At 57.3% G+C, this 19,213-nt stretch overlaps 1 protein-coding gene across 1 annotated transcript in view; it reads right to left on the reverse strand.

The window, feature by feature from the left end:
• CACNA2D2 (calcium channel, voltage-dependent, alpha 2/delta subunit 2) overlaps window positions 1-19,213 on the reverse strand; it is a 207,819-nt gene that overhangs the window by 39,155 nt on the left and 149,451 nt on the right. Inside the window, exon 3 of the mRNA XM_009321864.1 lies at window positions 9,737-9,796. Within this exon, the coding sequence (XP_009320139.1) occupies window positions 9,737-9,796 (60 nt within the window). The remainder of the gene's footprint in view (window positions 1-9,736; window positions 9,797-19,213) is intronic.

Consider the following 19,213-nt stretch of genomic DNA (forward strand, 5'->3'; position numbering starts at 1 on the left):
CTCGTGCTGGGGAAAGGGACTGGCAGGTCCGAGCAGCTCGCCAGGCAGACGGCACCACACGCTCCACCGTCCCGGCCCCGCTGGGAGCTGGCAGTCACTAACCCCTCACCCGTGTTATCCTCTAGCCACAAACCTGCTCCCTAGAGTGGTTTGCTGCTGCTTTCCCAGGCTGTTAAGACACAAGACCACCAAGAGGTGGAAAAGCAGCGGGGACGCTGCTCTCTCGGGTGCAGCGGTGGCAGGGGGACCCTGGCAGGCCGCGCGGCCGATGTCCCCCCGGGATGGGGATTGCGAAGGGCGGTTGTTTCAGCATCCTCCTGGGCAGAGGGGCCAGTTCCCGCCGCGGGCTCTGTGATCTGAATCACGGTGATAAGGCAGCACCGAGAGGGGGAAGTGAAAAAAAATCAACGCAGCATCTTCCAATTTCTGCTATTAAAAAGCCTAGTCATTAAGGGAATGTACTTATTAATTATCTGTGATTTGTTGTGAAATGCTGAGGGGTTTACAACAACAAGAAAAGGGGAAAAAAAAATTAATTTCTCTTCAGATGCCCTCCCTGCGCCACTCCCGGCCCTGCGCACGCCCCTGCCCCTCGCCGGTGCTGCCATCTCCCCGGGTCCGTGGCCATCTGCACTTCCTAATTAAAGGAACCCTCGGGAGACCCGTAACACAAACGAGCTAATTTCATGTTTAATGATCTTTAATCAGAAGTGAGTGTGACTAACAACAGCCATCCAGAAGGTGCTTTGTTATTCATTTTATCTTCCATCGGCTCCTCTGAAAAGCTCAAATCCCCTCTGACACGTGGTGGCCCTGCTCCCGCAGTGGGTGAGAGGGTGGCAAGATGATGCTCAGGGAGGAGAGCCATCCCCTGTTCCTGCTTTCACCCATTCCAGCGCTCCCACGACATGGCACGGCATGGCACGGCACGGGGAGCAGACCTCCTGGAAGGACGTCGCTCCCACCGGTTTCCCTAAGGATCACAGAGCCCTTGCCATGCACTTTTCCAAGCCCTGACGACCCCAGGAGCAGCCGGGAGAGATCCTGGCCCACCTCATGCCACCGCTGAGGTTTGCACACATGAGACAGCACGTGTGGGATGGCCAGCGTCACCGCGGCCCTGGCCCCAGGACATGCCCTGATGCCAGGCTCCGCTCTCCTCGCCGCGATCCCGCTGATGCTGAGGGGCTTGTGAGGTGCAAGGCAGCCCGCGGGAGCTGGCAGGGCTTCCGCATCCCTGGCATCCAGAGGCCAGTGGCGCCGGTGGGAATTTATTCCAGGAAGGAGGGACAGAGCTCTCGGAGACCCTCTAGGGAGATGCTGGGGGTCTCCTGAGAGGCAACAAGGGGCCCTATAATTTCCTCTCCCTAATATTTGTTTTTTAAACCATGCTTGTCTTCTTCACGTAATCCTCTCTTCCTCCTCCTCCGGTCCACGTTAAACCAAGCGCCCGCTCTGTGTAAATAGCACTGATATTTCTAGAGCCTTTCAGAATAAATACCAATAAAGAAAACAAGGAGGTGAAGATGTTGAGGGATTTCAGGGCAAAACATTGCCCTGTCTCTTGCAAATGAGCCTGCAAAAAGCACTCGCCGGTTCACATTGAAGGGGAGGCGGGCGCTGGGTAGCTGCTCCTCGATGATGTGTCAACTGCTGCCCATTTTCTCACACCGTAATTGCCAAACGGCATCTGTGTAATGGCACTGCAAGCGCCGTGTCGCTAGCGGATAAGCATGGGGTTATTTCAGTCTCCTAAAACCTCAGGGCAAGTTATGGGGAAACGACTTGGGGAGTTAAGTGCAATCACAGACTAATCTGCAAATGCCGCTGAAGCCATCGCCCAGGCTTCTCCGGCAAAGCCACTGAGTAACCACCATGCCTGCACCAAACCCTTGCGGTTGGGTGTCACTGGGCAGCCCCCGGGACCAGGGCTTGACCCAGGCGGGACCTCCTGGATGGGGCTCCGGGGATGCCGCACGCCTGAGTCTCCCCAGGGACTCCATGTCCTCCTTGTCCCCCTTGAGCCCTCCATAACAGCCCCGTGCTCCAGTCTTCTGCCGATTTTACACCAAAATGCCAAGCAAAAAGCTAATTAACAAAACCAGGCTGTGAGCTTCAGGAGACCTGCGAGCTGGAGCCTTGCCAGCTCAGGGGAGGACCCTGCTTTGGCACGGGCGCTCCCTGGCCACGTGCCAGCAGACCAGGTTTGAACCAAAGCCCACGACAAGGAGGGGCACGGGGAGTCTCAGGTCAGCGGTGAGAGGCACTCCTCCCCGCCACCCCACCCCCCAGCCTTCTCCAAGAGCATTCACGTAGGTCTTTTTTCACCTAAAACAATTACAGCAACTAAAAATAACATTAGAAAGGTCAGTGCTCTGCTATCTCGCTGCAGCCCGGCAATGTCAGGATGGAGGGGTGCTGGACCAAACCTCCAAGTCAGCGGTCTAATGAGGTGGCAATCAAACCACATCACGCAGGCAGCTGCCACCGCCCCAAAAAAGCCCCGGAAGGAGCTGCCGGGGGCACATCAGCTCTCCGGTGGCACATCAGCTCTCCTTGCTCCAGCCTGTCCAGCCGGAACACGCAGCCGGCAGGGATGCAGCAGAGGGGCCACAGCTCGCTCTCCCCCCTATAGCTTTTCTATAATATCACCCGAGCTGGCTAATCCTTCTCCTGCGGATCTGTTGTCCTCTGCAGGATCACTTGCTGCCATCTTATAAGGGTCACCCTGCCAATTGCTGGTCCTGGGGATGCTATGGCTCCTCGGGGCGAGGAGGTATTTGCAGGTAGCTCCTGCTGCACTGCATTGATTTTGGTCCATCTCAGCCCTCCGGCTGTGGGTTTCATTTCTCCGAGCGGCACGGGTGACCCCTGTGGTCAGGAAATCTCTTTCAAGATTTAATTGGCTTTGGAAGAGCCAAATCCTGCAGCAGTTTGCCTTCCAGGCAGGCAGGAGGAACTCGGAGGGCGGTGGGAAGACAAGCTGGATCCCAAGCTGGCACCTGCCTGTTTCCCAGCTGCCGGATGGGGCCGGACGGGGCCGGTGGCAGGGCCAGCATCCCAGCCCACGGCATGCCAATGGAGGGATGAGCCAGGTGACTGGGATCTGTGCCTGGGCAATTCAGCAGGTGAGGACAGCAAATGGGAGCCGGTGTGCCCGCACAGCACCGGTGGCTTTGCTCACCAGCAGCTCTTTCCTCTGCCACCAGCACTTATAATGGGCAGCGAATATTTAGCAAGTTCTTCATGTCCCCGAACCGTTAAGCACACAGAAATAGCAACAGATTTTGCTTATAGTTGCACCTTTCGTATGGAAGATAGCCCGCAGTGTGTCACGCAGCTCACGCAGCTCCTACCGTGCCTGCAGCACCCGCAGTCTCGCATCGGCATTAAGGGATGCGTGGCAGCAGGGGACGAGCAGGGGGACACAGCGCATTCCCACCACAGCGTCGCCCCTGCCAAGCCCACCCACGTCGGGAGGAGCGGGGTGGAACCAGATGACGGCTGCGCCCGGGGACGGGTCCGTGATGGCCAGTTTGCCCTAGCTGGCAGCTGGGGCTGGAGATCTCAGCCGGGTGAGGGGTCACCCCAAGGTCTCCCAGTCCTGCCAGAGGCACAGCAGCCTTCTCGGCTGTGTAACAAGGCAAAGCAAGTGTTTCTGCAACAGCTGCCACGGGGTGGTGGAAGGGCCACAGCCAGGAACAGGCTCCCAAAAGGACCGGATGAATTCCTGGGAGAAATTCCTACCTGCAATCACAGCCACGCCTGGCTCTGGGCATCGTGAAAAACACTGGCAGCGGCTGGTAGGGGCTGAACCTTTTATTTCCACTGGGCTAGAGCTATCCTGGTCCATGTGTGTCATGATGAATCCTTCCCCGGTCCCCAGAAATAGGAAAATATTCACAGTTAGCCCCAGCCACCTTGGGCTGTTGGATGGACCCAGGACCGGTCTGGTGGGGACCGTGCCTCTCCTGCAGCCCTCGCCATGTGAGTCCCTTCGCATCCTATCCGGCAGCAGAGACCATATGCATTACTGAGGACAGGTGGAAACAGCCATCATAATCTGCCGTGGCATATATTTTTTTTTTAAAGCAATTTCCTCCCTCTGCCTCTCTGACAGAGCTGGGGAAATATTTAAGTGACCCGTCAACAGTTTTTTCATCTCCCTGAGAAGATGTTTTATCTGATCACGCCTCACCGGCTATTCTTCTTTACATGGCATCTCCTGTCCGCTCCCGCTCCTTCGAGCCTGCTTCGAACGAGATGCCGCCACCTCTCCCCTCCACTGCACCTGGGTACCACGGGGCTGCCAGCACCTGGCGGAGCTGGTGGTTTTCCGGGGACCCCTGTCCTGCCAGTGACGGGATGGGATGGGACAGCAGCACCAGGAGGAAAGCCAGCAGCCCCCGCACCAAACCATCACAGCCAGGGGACCACCACGGGTGGCCCAGCCATCTTGCAGAGCGGGGGGCGAGGGGAGCAGCCTCGAGCCCCGTCCTTGGCTTTTAAGAGGGAACGGCACCAACACGGGGTTTTTGTGAATGATTTTCTTGTTCTGCTTTTCGGCCAGAACAGCTCTACAGCAAGGTTGGTGCTTTAACACAGTAATTCTCCGAGCGTAATGAAAGCTGACATTATATCAAACACAATAAAGACTCTCAGTTGATGGAGATCATTCCTGAACACACAAACCCGTTAAACTGAAAAAAAAAATATCAATTCTACACACTCGCCAGCCAAAAGAAAATGTGATTTGTTATCTAAAAGGGGGTTATAAACACAGCTTCAATGCACTTTCTGTGCTGTAATGAAAACTCGGTTTGAAATGGCAAGATGACTGCAAATTAGAGTATTTGATTTTATTTTCTAACTTTTTAGGTAAACCTACAAGGGCAAGTACAAGGTTACGACGACGATCTTTCTGTTCTCAGCCGATAAGTAGGATCTGTAATTAAAGGAGGAGAAAAATGAAAGGGGGATAAGGAGCCGGTGTTCACCCTTCTAGCGCCGCTTTGAACGCAAAGCCCTGCCTGCATCGCCGCGGCAAACCCACAGGAACAGCCACCGGTGCCCACGCGTGGCGTGGCACAGGCGCCCTTCCCACCGCAGACACGTGCCAGGCACACCGCGGCAACACCGGATGGAGTAGCTGGTCGGCAGGGCCCCGTGCCCGGAGGGATGCTGCATCCAGGGCTGTACGGCCACGGAGGGGCATCCAGCCGTGCCACCACGTCCCCCCGCTTTATCCCTCACCTTTCTTGGGCGGTCGGGAGCGAAATCTCTGTTATTCCTCCTGTCCTTCCCCATTTGGCAAACAGTGATCCTGTTTTCCCTGGAGTTTCGTTTCTAATGGAGCTTGAAATTATCTGGGCTTTGTTATTTGCTCGCGTGTTTGCAGGCGGGGGTTATGGATAGAGGCAGCGGCGTGGGGCTGCCCGTGCTCCCTCTGCCGCCTCCGCGCACGCCACCACACCCCAAAACCACCCGTGCTGTGCCCAGCAGTTAAACCCTGTCCCCAGCAGCTCTTACATCTGCAGCTCAATTTATAGCTATTTTTTTTTTTCTAAGAAAGGGCCTGCTGGGCTCTGACCCTTCAAATGTCCCTTTCCAGCACCCAAAAGGTGGGGAGAAGTGGGAGGCAGGGGGTCAGCAGGCAGAGGAAGAGGGGACCTTCCCAGTGTAGCGATGGAAAATGCAGCAAGGAAGAAGAACTGGGAGAAAAACAACAGTAATAAACATTTTATGAAGCAGAAAATGGCTTATAAAGAAGTCAACTTTTAAAGGCAATTTATATAACCTGCCAAGTGCACATAAATGCGAGGATGGCTCTCTGCAGCGTCAGAGTGTCCCTTAAAGGGACAAACAGCTCCGGCAGCCCCAGCAGTCCGACACACAGTGATGACGATGCCCTGGGATGCATTTCACAGCTGGAGGTGCAGACCTGTGCCTTCAGTAGCGTCCCCTGGGTCAGCACGGCCCCTGTTCCTGCATGGCATGGGGGTGCGGGACACCCGAGACCCCGCTGATGGTGCTGGGATGGGGTTGAAGGTCTGGAAAAGAACCTAAGGCACTGGAAAACCCTGGAGGAAAGCAAAGCACATGGGAGGAGAGGAGCTGGGAGAACACAGAGCCGGCTGGGATGCCCAACGGGCAGCATGGCAGCTTGTCAGCGAGGATGGATACAAAGGACGGCAGCAAAAAACTCAACATGACCTTCCAGTGTTTTTGTAGGTACATTTTGCAGGTCTCTTGCCTGAGCAGGATGGCAAACAGAGGATGGAAACCTGGTAAACATCATCGTGGTGTGGGCTGCAGCCCTGGCACCTCCATCTGCTGCTGGGGATGGTCTGCACGGGGGGCTCACACCGCTGCCACGGCTGGGGGACAGTGCTGGGGACATGCAGAGCAGGGGGACAGGCCGGATGTGCCTCGAGGGACAGACCCCCGTGGCTCTGCACAGAGTGGAGCCAGCCTGTCCCGGCGGACCCCCTGCAGAGCCCTGGATGCAAGCCCGGAGGCCAGAAGCTTCTCACTGGGAAAACTGGTTGGCTGGGCCCCTGCAAACTGGGAGCTTTTTGTGGTGTCTTATCGTACCAGCGCCAGGCGGTTGCAGTGCGCCGTGGTGGAAGCCCGTCCCGTGGCAACGGGACCCAGCTCTTGCCTTTCCGGGGCTCCTCCCGGAATGTTTGCCAGCGGGTGAATATGCATCCCTGAGAGATCCTAGCTGTGTAGGCAGGGAAGGGCATGGCCTCTCCCCCCTCCAAATCACCGAGGGTGATACAACAGCCCCACACCGCAGCCTGCCCTGCTGTCTCCCATCCCTGCCCACAGTGCCACCCCAGCTGCCACCCAGCCCCGGGGTGAAACGAGCTGGAGGGATGACGTGAGAGGTGCCCCGGGTGCCACTGCATGGGTGACCTTGGGGCCAAGACTGCTTTTGGCCAAGGAGAGTGCTCCGGTGTCCAGGGGAGCTCTGGGGACACATGGGGACACGGCCCCAGCTTGGCATGGCCAGGAGACATAGGGGGCCTGAGGGTGGGTGAGGACAAGGAGCAGGGATGGGGCAGGACAGCGTGGGACAGGGGGGAGTGTTCTGGGAACAGGGAGGTGCTTTGCAAAGATGCCTGAGGTGGGAGGCTGAACTCAACCCCTTCAGAAAGGCCAGCATGGCCGGTGTGTGGCTGGGAACACCAAAAAAAAGCGAGCAAAAAGAAACTTTCCCCATAGAGATGGGTCTTGAGCGATTGCTGGCAGCAGCCTCCCAGCCGCTCGGGCTCCTGCTCCTCTTTCATTTTCCCCCGGACTTCCATAGCAACCCATCTGCAGCAAGGTTTAATGGGGCTGCCATTAGCACTAATGCAGCGCAAACACTCAGCATCTGCCGTCGCGCCTTTGGATGGAAACACAAAAATAACCGCGCTCGCCACAATCTGTCATCGACTCCGGCGCGAGGTTAGGATGCAACACGCTGGGAGAGGAGGGGAGAGCTGTGGCCAGAACGAACAAGCCGCTTGGTGGGAAGGGAGGAGAGGAGGAGCTGGGGATGCTGCGCTGCCGCCTTCCCTGCCCGCTGCCTGTGCCAGCACCAGCAACAAGTCGGGGGCAGCAGCAGAGCCAGTGTCACCCACTGGTGCTGGCATGCAGGTCTGATGGTGCCCTGCCATTTTATGGATGACGGATGGCAAAAGGAGGTTCAACCCCGGCAGCGAGAGCCATTTATGCAGCCCCTCAGTCCCTCTGCTCTGCCCGGGAACCAGGGCTGAGGCAGGCAGGGCTGCCTGCTGGGGAGGGGAGCAAACGCCCAGCGCCCCGGGGTGCTGTGCGCAGAGCTGGGCCAGTCCATCAAGTATCCCAGCCGGGTCTGGGCTGTCCTGATAAAGCTGCAGCAAGCTCTGCGGTGACGCATCGCTGCACATTGTTTCTGGGTGACTCGCTCCTAATTACCTTGATTAAGTGGTTGCAAACAGTGCTATTAAAAATATTTTTTCTAAGAAAGTGGATTTCTGAAAGGTTTGTGCCGTGAATGGCAAAACGAGCCAAGAGCTCCCCAGCGCTACAGCCTTTCCTGGCATATTTTGTATCCCGACTGTTATCCCCCTCTCAGCGGAAGGCAGCTGGGTCTGGATGGAGAGGGAGCTCTTTGGGGCTGCAGAGGGGCCCTGCAGCAGGAGCCCCTGCAGCGCAGCAGCCTCCCATCCCTGCGGCCCAGGGGATGAGCAGAAGCACCGAGGACTGCTGCAAAATGCAGGGACCTTTCTCCAGCTCTGCCTGCCCTGCCCGTGCCTTGGCCACAAAGCATCCACCCCTGGGTGCCAGCCCAGTGTGGGGTGCACGGGGCCACCATGATGCCCCTGGGGTGCCCATGTCCAAGCTTCGGGTGCTGTTCGGGGATGAGCTGCCCTGGGGCTCCTGACCCTGGAGGACACACAAGATCAGGCCAGCACTAGGGATGGAGATGAGAGCCCGTGGGAGATGCCCGCAGCTCCCCCGGTGCTGCTCCCAGCCTCCCCCAGGAGCCCTGAGCCCACAGTCGAGGTGCTGGCGAGGCACTGTCATTGGCATCAGCCGGTGCCCACACCAAACCTCATTATCCTTTTAACCTCCCCTCCACCGGCCTCCCGGAAAGAGATGACAGTAATTCAGCAGCGCTCTCATGCAGAAAGGTCTTGGTGACTGCTGGTGCCAATGACAACTGTCTGCTGGACGGGAGGGCCCCACGCCAGCCACGTGGTGAACGAAAGCCAAGCAGGTCGACACCTTGCCTTCTCTTCTGCTCCTCCTGCCTCTTCCTCTCCACATCAAACCTTGGTGACCAACACCAATGGCAGGAGGGTCTGCATGAACGGGATGTGGCTCCAGGTCCTCATCTCCTCTCCTCCCTAAGCGGATCATGGTTGCAGACAGAGGAATACCCCCAAAACACACCAGCAAGGCCCAGCAGCGGGACTGTCCCTGGACTGTCCCCTTGGCGACTGCAGGGGGTTCCCCAGGGCCAGGCAGGATCTGGCCCAATGCGGAGGAAGGGGCTGGGTGGCTCAGGAGTATTTTTTATTGTAGACTCTGTTTGCACTGGAAGGAAAACAATCTTTCCTTCCTTTTGTATTATTGTTATAATTTGAGAGCATTTCAAGACAGAATCCTTCAGGTTCCCGCTGAGCGCTATCACTGCCAGAATTACAAAGTCAAATGCAATCATTAAACCCGTATCTTCCCTCTCCCAGCCCAGATTGCTCCTTCCCCCAGAAACAGCCCCCACTGCAACTGCTGGCAGGTGCCACGGACAAGCCACCGCTGCTGTCACCCCACGCGAGACCCCGCTCAGCACCAAAGCCGCTGGCTGCTGGAGATGGCGGGGGGTAAGAGTCTTCCCAGCCCCCAAACCCTCAGCACTGAGGCGCCAGCTCGACCTTCACCTCCTGCCTTCTCCTTACGGCGTGTGCAGGCAGAGGCGAGGCTGGAAATGAGCTCAAAATCGCTTCATTTGCTCTCGTTAGTGCTGGCAGGCAGCGGTGCCGGGGCCGCCTACGTGCCGAGCAGCACAGCACGGCCAGCGGTAACTCGCGAGGGAGCCAAGAACGTGGGCAAGAAGGGAAAGAAGAGCCCAGGGATGGGAGCAGGGATGGGACAAGGAGCTGATTCCTGTGCCAGGAGTCATCCCCAAGGCCGGTGCCTCCGCAGAGCTCAGTGTCCAGGAGGGTAGGGGGTGGGAGTGGCTGGGGTGCATGCGGAGCCTTACCCGGATGTTGTCCTGCCAGTGGTGAGCCTTCTGGAACTTCTCCGCCGCGTTGGCAAGTCTCTGCAAAGCAAGAGGGAGAGGAGAAGTAAGACCAGGGAAAGCGAGAGGAGCCGGGCATTGCCCACGTCAACCCGGGACCGTGGGTTCTGCCCCAGCATGCGCCATCCCTCTGTTTGGGGGATCCCCCAGGACCCTGCCACCCCTCTGCTGTGCAGGCAGCGAGGCAGGAGGAGGGATCGCAGGCAGCAATGCCCGGAGAAGGACATTCCAGGCATGGGGAGCCGGTATTTTTCTGCTTGCTCCCACCTTTCCTGCTGCAAGCCAGTGTCTCCAGAGGAACTGCTGCCACTTGAACTCAACGAGGGCTGAGCCATCACAGCTTGGTGGCTGTTGGCGTTACCGCCAGAGCCGGGCAGGCTCTCATTTGTGGCACAGGGCAAGGACTGAACCCGGGTCCCTGCGCCAACGGCCCCCAGCTCTCTGCAGGGCAGGGCAGACCCTTCAAAAATGCTTCGAAAACCCCTTGAAATGCCCCAGTGTTAGGGCCCAGAGGTGCGCGGCTCTGCCCACCCAGATTAACCCCTTCATGTGCCCGTGCCCTCCTTCACCCCGTTGCACGCCCAGAGCCATTGGCTCAGTGGCACTGAGCCCGTCTGCAACACACCAGTGCTCCCAGGGAGCTGGCGAGCAGGCGAGGAACCAGCTATGAGACGCAGCAGCTCTGTCTGCAATTGCTGCCTGCAGCAGGAGGGTCCAGGGCTGAGCTGCCTGGCCAGGTCTCACCCAAGGCTGGGGCAAGCACAGCCTTCTCCCACTAAAGCACATGAGGCTTCAAAGAAGACAAAAGCATCTCCACCCTGATGGCTCCGGAGGCAGCAGGCAGTACGGGCAGGCTGCTGCCCGTGCTGGGGTAGCCAGAGGAACCAGGGCTTGCCAGGAGCAGGATGGATGCTCAGCACCGGGGCAGCCTCCCTGGGCTCGGGCTCAGCCATGAGAGGCCTCACCAGCACAGAGGGTGCAGCAGGGCAGGGCGGGAGACCAGGCAGTCCCTGGGGTACCGGCAGTGCTGGGAAAAAGCCGCAATCTGGCCTTTAATGGAGCCAAAGGGGACAGACAGGGCAAGAGCTCCAGGCTTTCCAACAGGATCCACTCTGCATCACTAAGCAAATAAAGCCAAGAGCAAAACAAGCGACACAGGCCTTTCCCTCCATCCCTCGACCAGCTCCAGGCCCCCGGGGGTGCGGGCAGCTGCCCGGGGAGCTGCCTGCCAGGGCTGTACAACCCGATTAGCACCAAAGCCCAGCTGGAGGTAGCACGGTGTCCTGAGCCAGCCCGCAGAGCTGAGGGCCACCCGGACCCCTGGGTGCCGGGCACCCTCCCCGCTCACAGGGGCGTGCTGTTTATCTCTGCAGCCTCACAGCACCCAGCACAGCCCGCCTGCTCCCCATCAGCTGTTGGCTTTACAAGGCCCCCGGGGAATACATGCCGTGGAGGTCTCAGCTCCGGGGGCTGAGTGGCTAATCTGTACGGGGTTAATTGGCCATGAGGCTTGCGAGGCTGTCGCAGCCCAGGAAGGCTCCCTAGTGAGTTAGTGGAAGATGTATCAAGCAAAGATGTGCCTCATGGCAGGCGCACCTGCATCGCCTGCTCCTCATTTCCCTGCATCCCCCAGCGGGACGGGACATGCTCTGCTCCACGCAAGCGATGCCGGCAGCCAGAGCATGGGGAGGGAGGGGAGCCCTGGCCGCCTCCAGCTCCCTGAATCGTCTGGGAGGAGGAGGAAGGAACACCGACAATGGGGTGACATTGGGCCAAACAATAACCCCAAATCATCGCCTGGGCAGCACCGCAGAGATGCACATAAGATTCCCAGTGCTACTGCACACCCAACTTTCATGCTGTGAACCACAAATCCCAGAATGAAACAGCACTCCTTTGCTCAGCAGGGACCCAGCATGCTGGTGGAAGCCCACTGGGGCGGCAGTGAAGTCCAGCTACACCCCTGGGAATTTATTTCCCCAGGGCCTGGAGAGCGCCTGGCTATAAGAGCACGCACACACAAGACAACGATCTCCGGAGAGGTGCACAGGAGCCCGGGGCACAGCCCCATGTGCCACAGCTGCTGTCCCCGTTGTCACCAGTTCCTCCAGCACTGCCGTCAGCACACGGGGATGCAAAATGCCTCAGCCCTTCTAAGTGTATGTTCGGGGGAAAGGAAGTCCCGAGGCTTCACGGTGTCTCCTTCACATGCCCCGCTGCCTGCAGGAGAGCGGCAACACCCAGCTCCGGCAGCACCCAGCCCCGGCAGCGCGGTGGGAGCAAGGCCATGACGGCAGGTGCTGTATTACCGGGAGCGTGGCAAAGCACTGGTACTCGAAAATAAGGTCACGAGTGGTGAAAGACATCATAGATCTGTCCCTCCCCAGCCAGAGAATGCAGCTTGGTCTTATCAGATGCAGGGAAGCGCGTCTCCATCACTGCATAATCTCAGCATGCACTGGTCGAAACTTTCCTGTTTAATCTTTTCTACTTTTAAAATCTTGATTTCCAAATCAAAGTGCTTGCTTTCAGTGGCCAGCATCCAAGGGGAATGATCAGCTATCAGCTGAGCACTGAAGCAAAATACCTATGGCTCTGGTGGTGGAGAGAAGAGAATGGGCGACAACGCGTGGCTGGACAGAAAAGCCGAATAATGTTAATTTTCAGGGCAGTTTTGCGGGGGGCTCACCTGCGCAGCCACAGCCCTGCCTCCCCAGAGCCACCTAGAAAAGCTGTGTCCCCAATTCTGCACCTCATTCCCCCAAGCTTTTGTGCTCTGTTTATATATAGAGATGGCTGATTAAAGGTGAGCATTTATTCCGAGTCACATTTAAGGCAGCAGTGATGAAATATGCATTTTTCTATGCTTGGTAAGAACATGTTTGTTTATTATGGGCAGGGATAAGATTTATGGACATCTTTAACTATTCATTGCCTTGTGCAAAGTGCCTAGAGGGTTGCAAATGGTGCAGTAAGGGACGGCTACACCCAGGAATGACGCTTTGACGGAAGATACTTTTCCTCCAGAAAACGCCAATTCATCAAAGTTGCTCTAGACACAACTTTGTTTTTTAAAAAAAATAAATCCAGATGCTCTTGTTTGATAAATAGCACGTTGCAGGGATGGGGGAGCCCGCGGCGGGATGGCACAGCCATAGCAGGGTTCTGCGCCGGCTCCCAGCTGCAGGCAGACACCCACCCCGGGAGAAGTGCCCCAGAGCCTCTCAGCTGTTGCTTCTGCAGCATTTTCCTCACTGAAGACATTTTGATGACGTGATCGAGATGGGGACTGGGAGGAGAGAGGGACCAAGCGGGCAGCCAGCCATCCCTCCTCTGCAACAGGGGATCCTCTGCCCGTCTCCATCCCTGCTGGGGAACACGCTCGGAGCAATGCCATGTCAGGGGGCTCCCGTGGGAGCAGCCCCAGCCTGTCCCCGGCTGGTGCTAGAGGGGAGCCCCAGCCAGGCCCTGCCCCGAGACAGGCTGCTGGCATGAATGGGATGGGCGGTTGCTGGATTTGGGATCCTCCAAAACTGTGGCAATGAGGATGGAGCCCCTGAGGGGGTTATTTGGGACAGCTTTGCTCACAAGCAGGACTTGGAGTCGTGTTTTAGGGCCAGAACGGTGCTGCTGCTCCAGCAAACCCCTCCAGCCACGTCTCTCTGGGGAAGGTGACGGGTCTGCCCGGAGCCACACATTGCTGCAGGATGTCCCCATTAATGCCAAATGAGTTCATCATGAACAATGTTATCGTGATCAATACAGCTCAGGGATTATTTTTAATCCTTAATAATGATTAAACCATTATTTTTCAAGTGTTACAGATCAATCAGTCCATCTCAAGGTGCGCTGCGTGCAGGGACTGCGAGATGCCTGGGATGCAGGCAGCGTGCCAGGGAGCCGGGCAGGGATCTTGTGCCCGTACACGGCAGCCACTGAATCTTCCCTGGGGCTTTGGACCTGGGGTTGTCATTTTTGCGGTTCGAACAGCAAGAAAAATTAGAGGAATTACCAAAAATAAGGCATGGGTGTGAAATACCTGCAAATTTCCAGCAGGTTCTGGCACAGGGACTGCCCTGGCCATGGCACTTTAAGGAGCACGGTTCTTTCCCCAGAAGTCTCCGAGGGCAAAGGATAGGAGATTTAGAGGCTGAAAACACTGAATTGAAACAACTCCACAGGTCATAAAAGGCCAGCAGGAGATTTCCAAGGGATTGGTGTCTGGAGATCCTGATGGTGGGGGTCTGCGAGGAGGAAGGTGCTGCGCGGGCTTTATTGCACCCCGGCCTCTCATGTTCTGCACGGTGCTCCTCTCCGCCTCGCTGCTCTCCTGGGCAGATCCATCAGGAGCTCCCTGCTCAGCGCACCGGCTTGCCCGGGATTAAGGAGCCTCGGGGACAGCATGGACTTGGGATGGGCAGGCGGTGGTGAAGGCGGCACAGCCAGGCATGCGCCCTCCCTCCCGAAAGTCATGTGGGAAAGGAGAGGGGGGACAAGGTGGGTGACCTCCCGTCTGCCTAGAGGATGGCACCTCCAAAAGCATGGCTGCTGTTTTTCCCCCGCTTTGCTCCAGGACCTCGCCTCTCAGCCCCGATCACCCACAAGCTCACCCACCCCACTCCGAGCACAGCTCACCCATGCGTGCTTGCCCATGGCAGCACCTTTCGGGGGGCAGCTGGTCTGATACCCCGAAGCTGCTGGGAGGGAGGCAGTGGGAAACACTCTGAGTATCAGAGCTGGCGCAGGCAGGGTCTGCAACCTCCTCTCTAGGCGGAGGGGACCGTCCCTGCTGTCAGCATCCCCACTGCTTGAGGGGCCAGCACGCAGAGGGACTGTCCCTGACATAGCAAGCACCCAAAGGTGCTGCCCACCTCCTCCTCGTCGCCTGTTCTCCCCCATCGCACCTGGGGCTCTCCTGCATTGCTCCAGTATTTTCGCACAGCGGCTTTCCAAGGGAAACTGGTCTAATGCTTTGCTAAATCTCTCTTCCCAGCCCCCACATGGCAATAAGTATGCCCTGGCTGTTCCTGACTTGCTCAGATCAGCGAGGCAGTGGAGCAGAGACCAGAGCAGCATGGGGAGGCCAAAGGCCAAGGTTGGATTTATAAGACAGGATTATGGCAAACACCCTGCGAGAGGAGACTGAGCAGCCCTGCGTAATGGCAGCGGCACTGCCCTTGTGTCTCAAGCCTCCCCATGGAAATAAAGCACCCCATGCCTGTGCCGATGCTGGGGGGACGCTCCTCGGGGAGCCTGGGATGGTGTCCCCGGCCTCTCCCTGCAGCCAGCAAGGAAGGGCCCAGCGATGGCCCGACACACGGTGGCTGCGTGTGCCCAGGGATATTTGCTCTGAGGAAGAGCCACTCCTGCTAAGCCTTCATTTAACTCCCCTCTGCGCGGCTGTTATCACCCTCATCTCAGCGCCTCCTGAAGTGTATTAACCTCCTGCACCTGAGCACACAGCTGGAAGGAGAGATCTTTGCTGGAGATTAAAACAGCCCTGCGCTGGCCAGAGAGGTCCACACAGCATCTCATCATCCCAGCCCTCCTTCCAAAGTGAGAAAACACAGGTAAAAGGTTAAGACGAGAAGGTGAAAAACAAACACACATGACAAAGCCAAGTAACCCAAACCCTGGACAGGAACACCCCCGGGAGTTGGTTTTGCAGCTCTTCCTTCTCCACGGTGGAGGAATGAGGATGGCTCAAGCCCTCTCCTCTGGCACCAATCCCCCCTCCGTGGATGGAGCACCCCGAAACCGCATCTGTGACCGTGAGGCATCCAGAAAGGTGAAAGCCCATTCCACGTGCTTCATGCGCCTCCATCCCCATCTGCCTGCATGCATCAGAGCAGAGGGCACCTTCTCACTGCGCCACAGTCCCACCTCCTGCCACCAGCTCTGGGGTGCCCCCGCCCTGGCCCTCCCTCTCGTCCCCAGCCTGTCCTCTCCCTTACCGCATGCACACCCCTAAGCAGACCCTAATGGCACAGCACACACACGGCCTTCAAAAAATGATCAACCAGCAACAAAAGACGACAACCCTCTTATATACACATAGGGAATATAAATCTTGAGTAAACACCGTAAAGCAGCGAAGCATCTCATCCTGTAATAATCTCCGAGACAGTTGATCCCAGGGCTCTTATTACCCCAGCAGCCGTCATCTGAAATCCAGTCGGCAGCGGGCTCAGCCACGGCTGAGTATTGATCAAGGAGGCAGCTTCAAACATGCTGCAGCGTTTTTCTTTCAGAGCGCTAACTTGTTTGTCAATACCAAGTCTATCCTCCTCTGGCACCCGGATCCAGTCCATCCCAGGGGAAGGATGGAGCTGGGGCTGGCGCTGGCTGCTAATGCTCTCCTGCCCATGGGAGGGCAAATAAAGCCCCAGTGAACAGTAAAGAGCAGGCGGTAAATCCTCAAAGGGCTTCCAGACCCTGGTGTTGTACCAGCTGGTGCTTGCTGCTGGGGTCTGGCAGGGCGGTGAGTGGAGGACATCTCCACAGAGCCAGCCTGGCCAGCAGCGAGGGTTACAAGCACAAACCTGGAGCAAAACCAGAGCCAGAGCCGCTGCAGACCCCACGCAGGGCAGTGGCATGGACAGCACCCAGCCCTGGGAGCCTGGGGCAAGCCCCGCAGCCACAACTTTAATCATTTTACTGACCATCTCAGTAACTCACAGCTCTGCAGGCCAGCAGTGCATGGCTCTTGCTCCCCTGCCAGCGTCTCTCTCTGCTCCTTCTCCCCCAGAGCCACAATTTTTGCTGGTAAGATACACCATCGCCAGTTGTAACAACCACAAGCAGACGGGTACCACGTGTTTGCCGAGGTGGGGGAGGAAAGGGAGGGCATCGCTGCCCGGGGGGTTTCTGCTACCCCAAAGTATCGCTCAGGCCTCCAAAGCAGCTTAACTCCTTGCAAATGGAAGAGCACCAAGGGCAAAAGGACAGTGCAGGTAGCCAGGCATCCTACGGCACGTGCCTTGCTGGGCGATCTCTTCAGCTCTTCTCCCCTTGGAGAAAAGCCTCTCTCCGTCACCCTTCTCCCCACGTTTGTGCCCTCCATGAGGGATGACATTTGCTTTCCAAAACTGCAAGCAGAGAGCAGCTCTGCCCCCACTCCCCATCGCCCTGACTGCTCCCCAGGAGGGGAGGAGGAGGGCAGGGGGGGCCCTGCCCTGTGCCCCCACGGGGACGCCTGTCCCTGGGGACCAGCAATAGCAAAACCTCAGCTCAGCTCCTTAGACCGTCCCCGGCTCCTGTTTTCACCAATACGATGCCAAATAACCACTGCCCCATCCCTCTGGGGGGAGAAAGGGTGAACAGGAGGTGCAGGATCTGTTCCCACCACCACCAGCAGTGGGACAGAGAATGGGATGCAGGATGGACAGATGGGGCCAGGCAGGGGCAGGTGCAGGCAGGCTTGGCCTCTCTCACCGCCCCTTTCCCCTGCACGGAGCCAGCAGAGGGAGTTCAGCCACACCGGCATCGCCGCTTCCCACATCCTCCTGCCTGCCGCCCTGGACGTATGGCAGCAAAACCTGCTCCCTCGTTAGATATGCCTTTAAACCATACTGCTAAATGCCATCGTGATTAAGCCCTGCTGGAACGTGCTTCTGCCTGGCTTTGGGATGCAGCCAAGCCAGGCACACTTCCCTCCTCTGTTCAGGACCTGAGAAAAAACACTTTCCTCTGTCCCCTTTGCCACACTATTTGCAGTCACGATACCTTTCTGCACCCTCTACAGCTGATGGAGAAGAAAGCAGGGACCTCTGCTCTGAGATCCCAATATCCAGCCAGAGGAAGAGCCAAGCAGGAGGCTTCAGCTGCCCCATGGCAGCACGGCTCTCCATGCTGTCCCTGCCCAGGGGCACCTGGGCTGCCAGCAGTGCGGGGTGGGAACGCTGCTCCAGACGGCTACACTCTGCCGTGCAGCTTGAAAAAGGCAGTGGTAAGAAACTAGAGGATGTTCCCCAGCAGGTCCAGTCCAAACTAGGGCAAACATCGCAAGCCTCTGAGATAGGATAGATGATAACAGAGGATGTGCTCGGCCGGGCCAGTGGTCTGACAGCTGGCACTTGCTGTCCCTCAGCTGCAGGAGCAATCTCCTCAATTCTCAGCCTGATCCAAACTCATCCGTGGGGCTAGCAGGTGACGGAGTTGCTGCAGCAAGCTGCCACTGGGACCCTCGCGTTCATTTCATTACTGTCCTCAAGAGGAAGAGGACTCAGGACTGCACATCAGGCATCCTTTTCACCTAAACTTCAGGGAGTGTTTGATGGTGAGAAGAAAACAAAGGATGTAAATGGCTTTTCAAAGGCTGTCCTGGGTGATAAATCCAAGCCCAGCAGCTTTAAATCGTGCTCATTTCACACCTCTCACTCTCTTCTGGAGCATGAGCTCACGAGATGAGCAGGGCAGGGAAAGCCCCTTCTGTTCCTTATGGAAGTTTCTACCACTTCCACAGTAGTTAGACTGGTTAAGATCTAACTATTTAATTGCCTAAACAAAATCCTGGCTGGCAAAGAAGAAAGTCACTCTTGGTGTCCTGGTTTTGACTGGGATAAGGTTAATTTTCTTCCTAGTAGCTGGTACAGTGCTGCGTTTTGGATTTAGTGTGAGAATCACATTGATAACCCACTGATGTTTTAGTTGTTGCTAAGCAGTGCTTACACCAGTTAAGGACCTTTCAGCTTCTCCTGCCCTGCCAGCGAGGAGCTGGGAGGGGGCACAGCCAGGCCAGCTGACCCAAACTGGCCAAGGGCTATTCCATGCCATGGGACGTCGTGCTCAGTACAGAAACTGGGGGGAGTGGGCTGGGGGGTGTGACCGCTGCTCGGGGACGGGCTGGGCATCGGTCGACGGATGGTGAGCAATTGCATTGTGCATCACTTGCTTTGTATATTCTTTTATCATTATTATTATTATTATTTTCCCTTCCTTTTCTGTCCTATTAAACTGTCTTTATCTCAACCCATGAATTTTACTCTTCCCTCCCCCCGCCCTCCCCTCAATTCTCTCCCCCATCCCGCTGCGGGCAGGGAGAGTGAGCGAGCGGCTGTGTGGTGCTCAGTTGCCGGCTGAGGTTAAATCACGACACTTGGGATGAAGCTGGAATGTTGATAGCCAGCTTCCGGGAGATGCTGAAGGGCTGGGGCATGTCAGCAGCACCCCAGAGGGGTGATGGATACAAACCACCTGACAAACATGGCTCCAGTGCTGTTTGTCAGCTGCGGGTGGGATAGACGTGTCCCGGCACCGTCAGGGCTGGCCAACTTCAGGGCTGCCCATCCCAGTCCGAGCCCCCCGATAATTGCAGCACCCCTGCTAACGGGAGGGCTGCCAGCCGCACGCATCAAAGCTAAAAGCCTGGCAAGCGCCGCTACCCATGGCTCTCATTATCGGCTGCTTTGGGGACAGCAAATGCCAGGGTCCTGCTGT

Source organism: Pygoscelis adeliae, unplaced genomic scaffold (genome assembly GCF_000699105.1).
Source record: "Pygoscelis adeliae isolate BGI_AS28 unplaced genomic scaffold, ASM69910v1 Scaffold94, whole genome shotgun sequence".
In the NCBI taxonomy this organism is placed as follows: Eukaryota; Metazoa; Chordata; class Aves; order Sphenisciformes; family Spheniscidae; genus Pygoscelis; species Pygoscelis adeliae.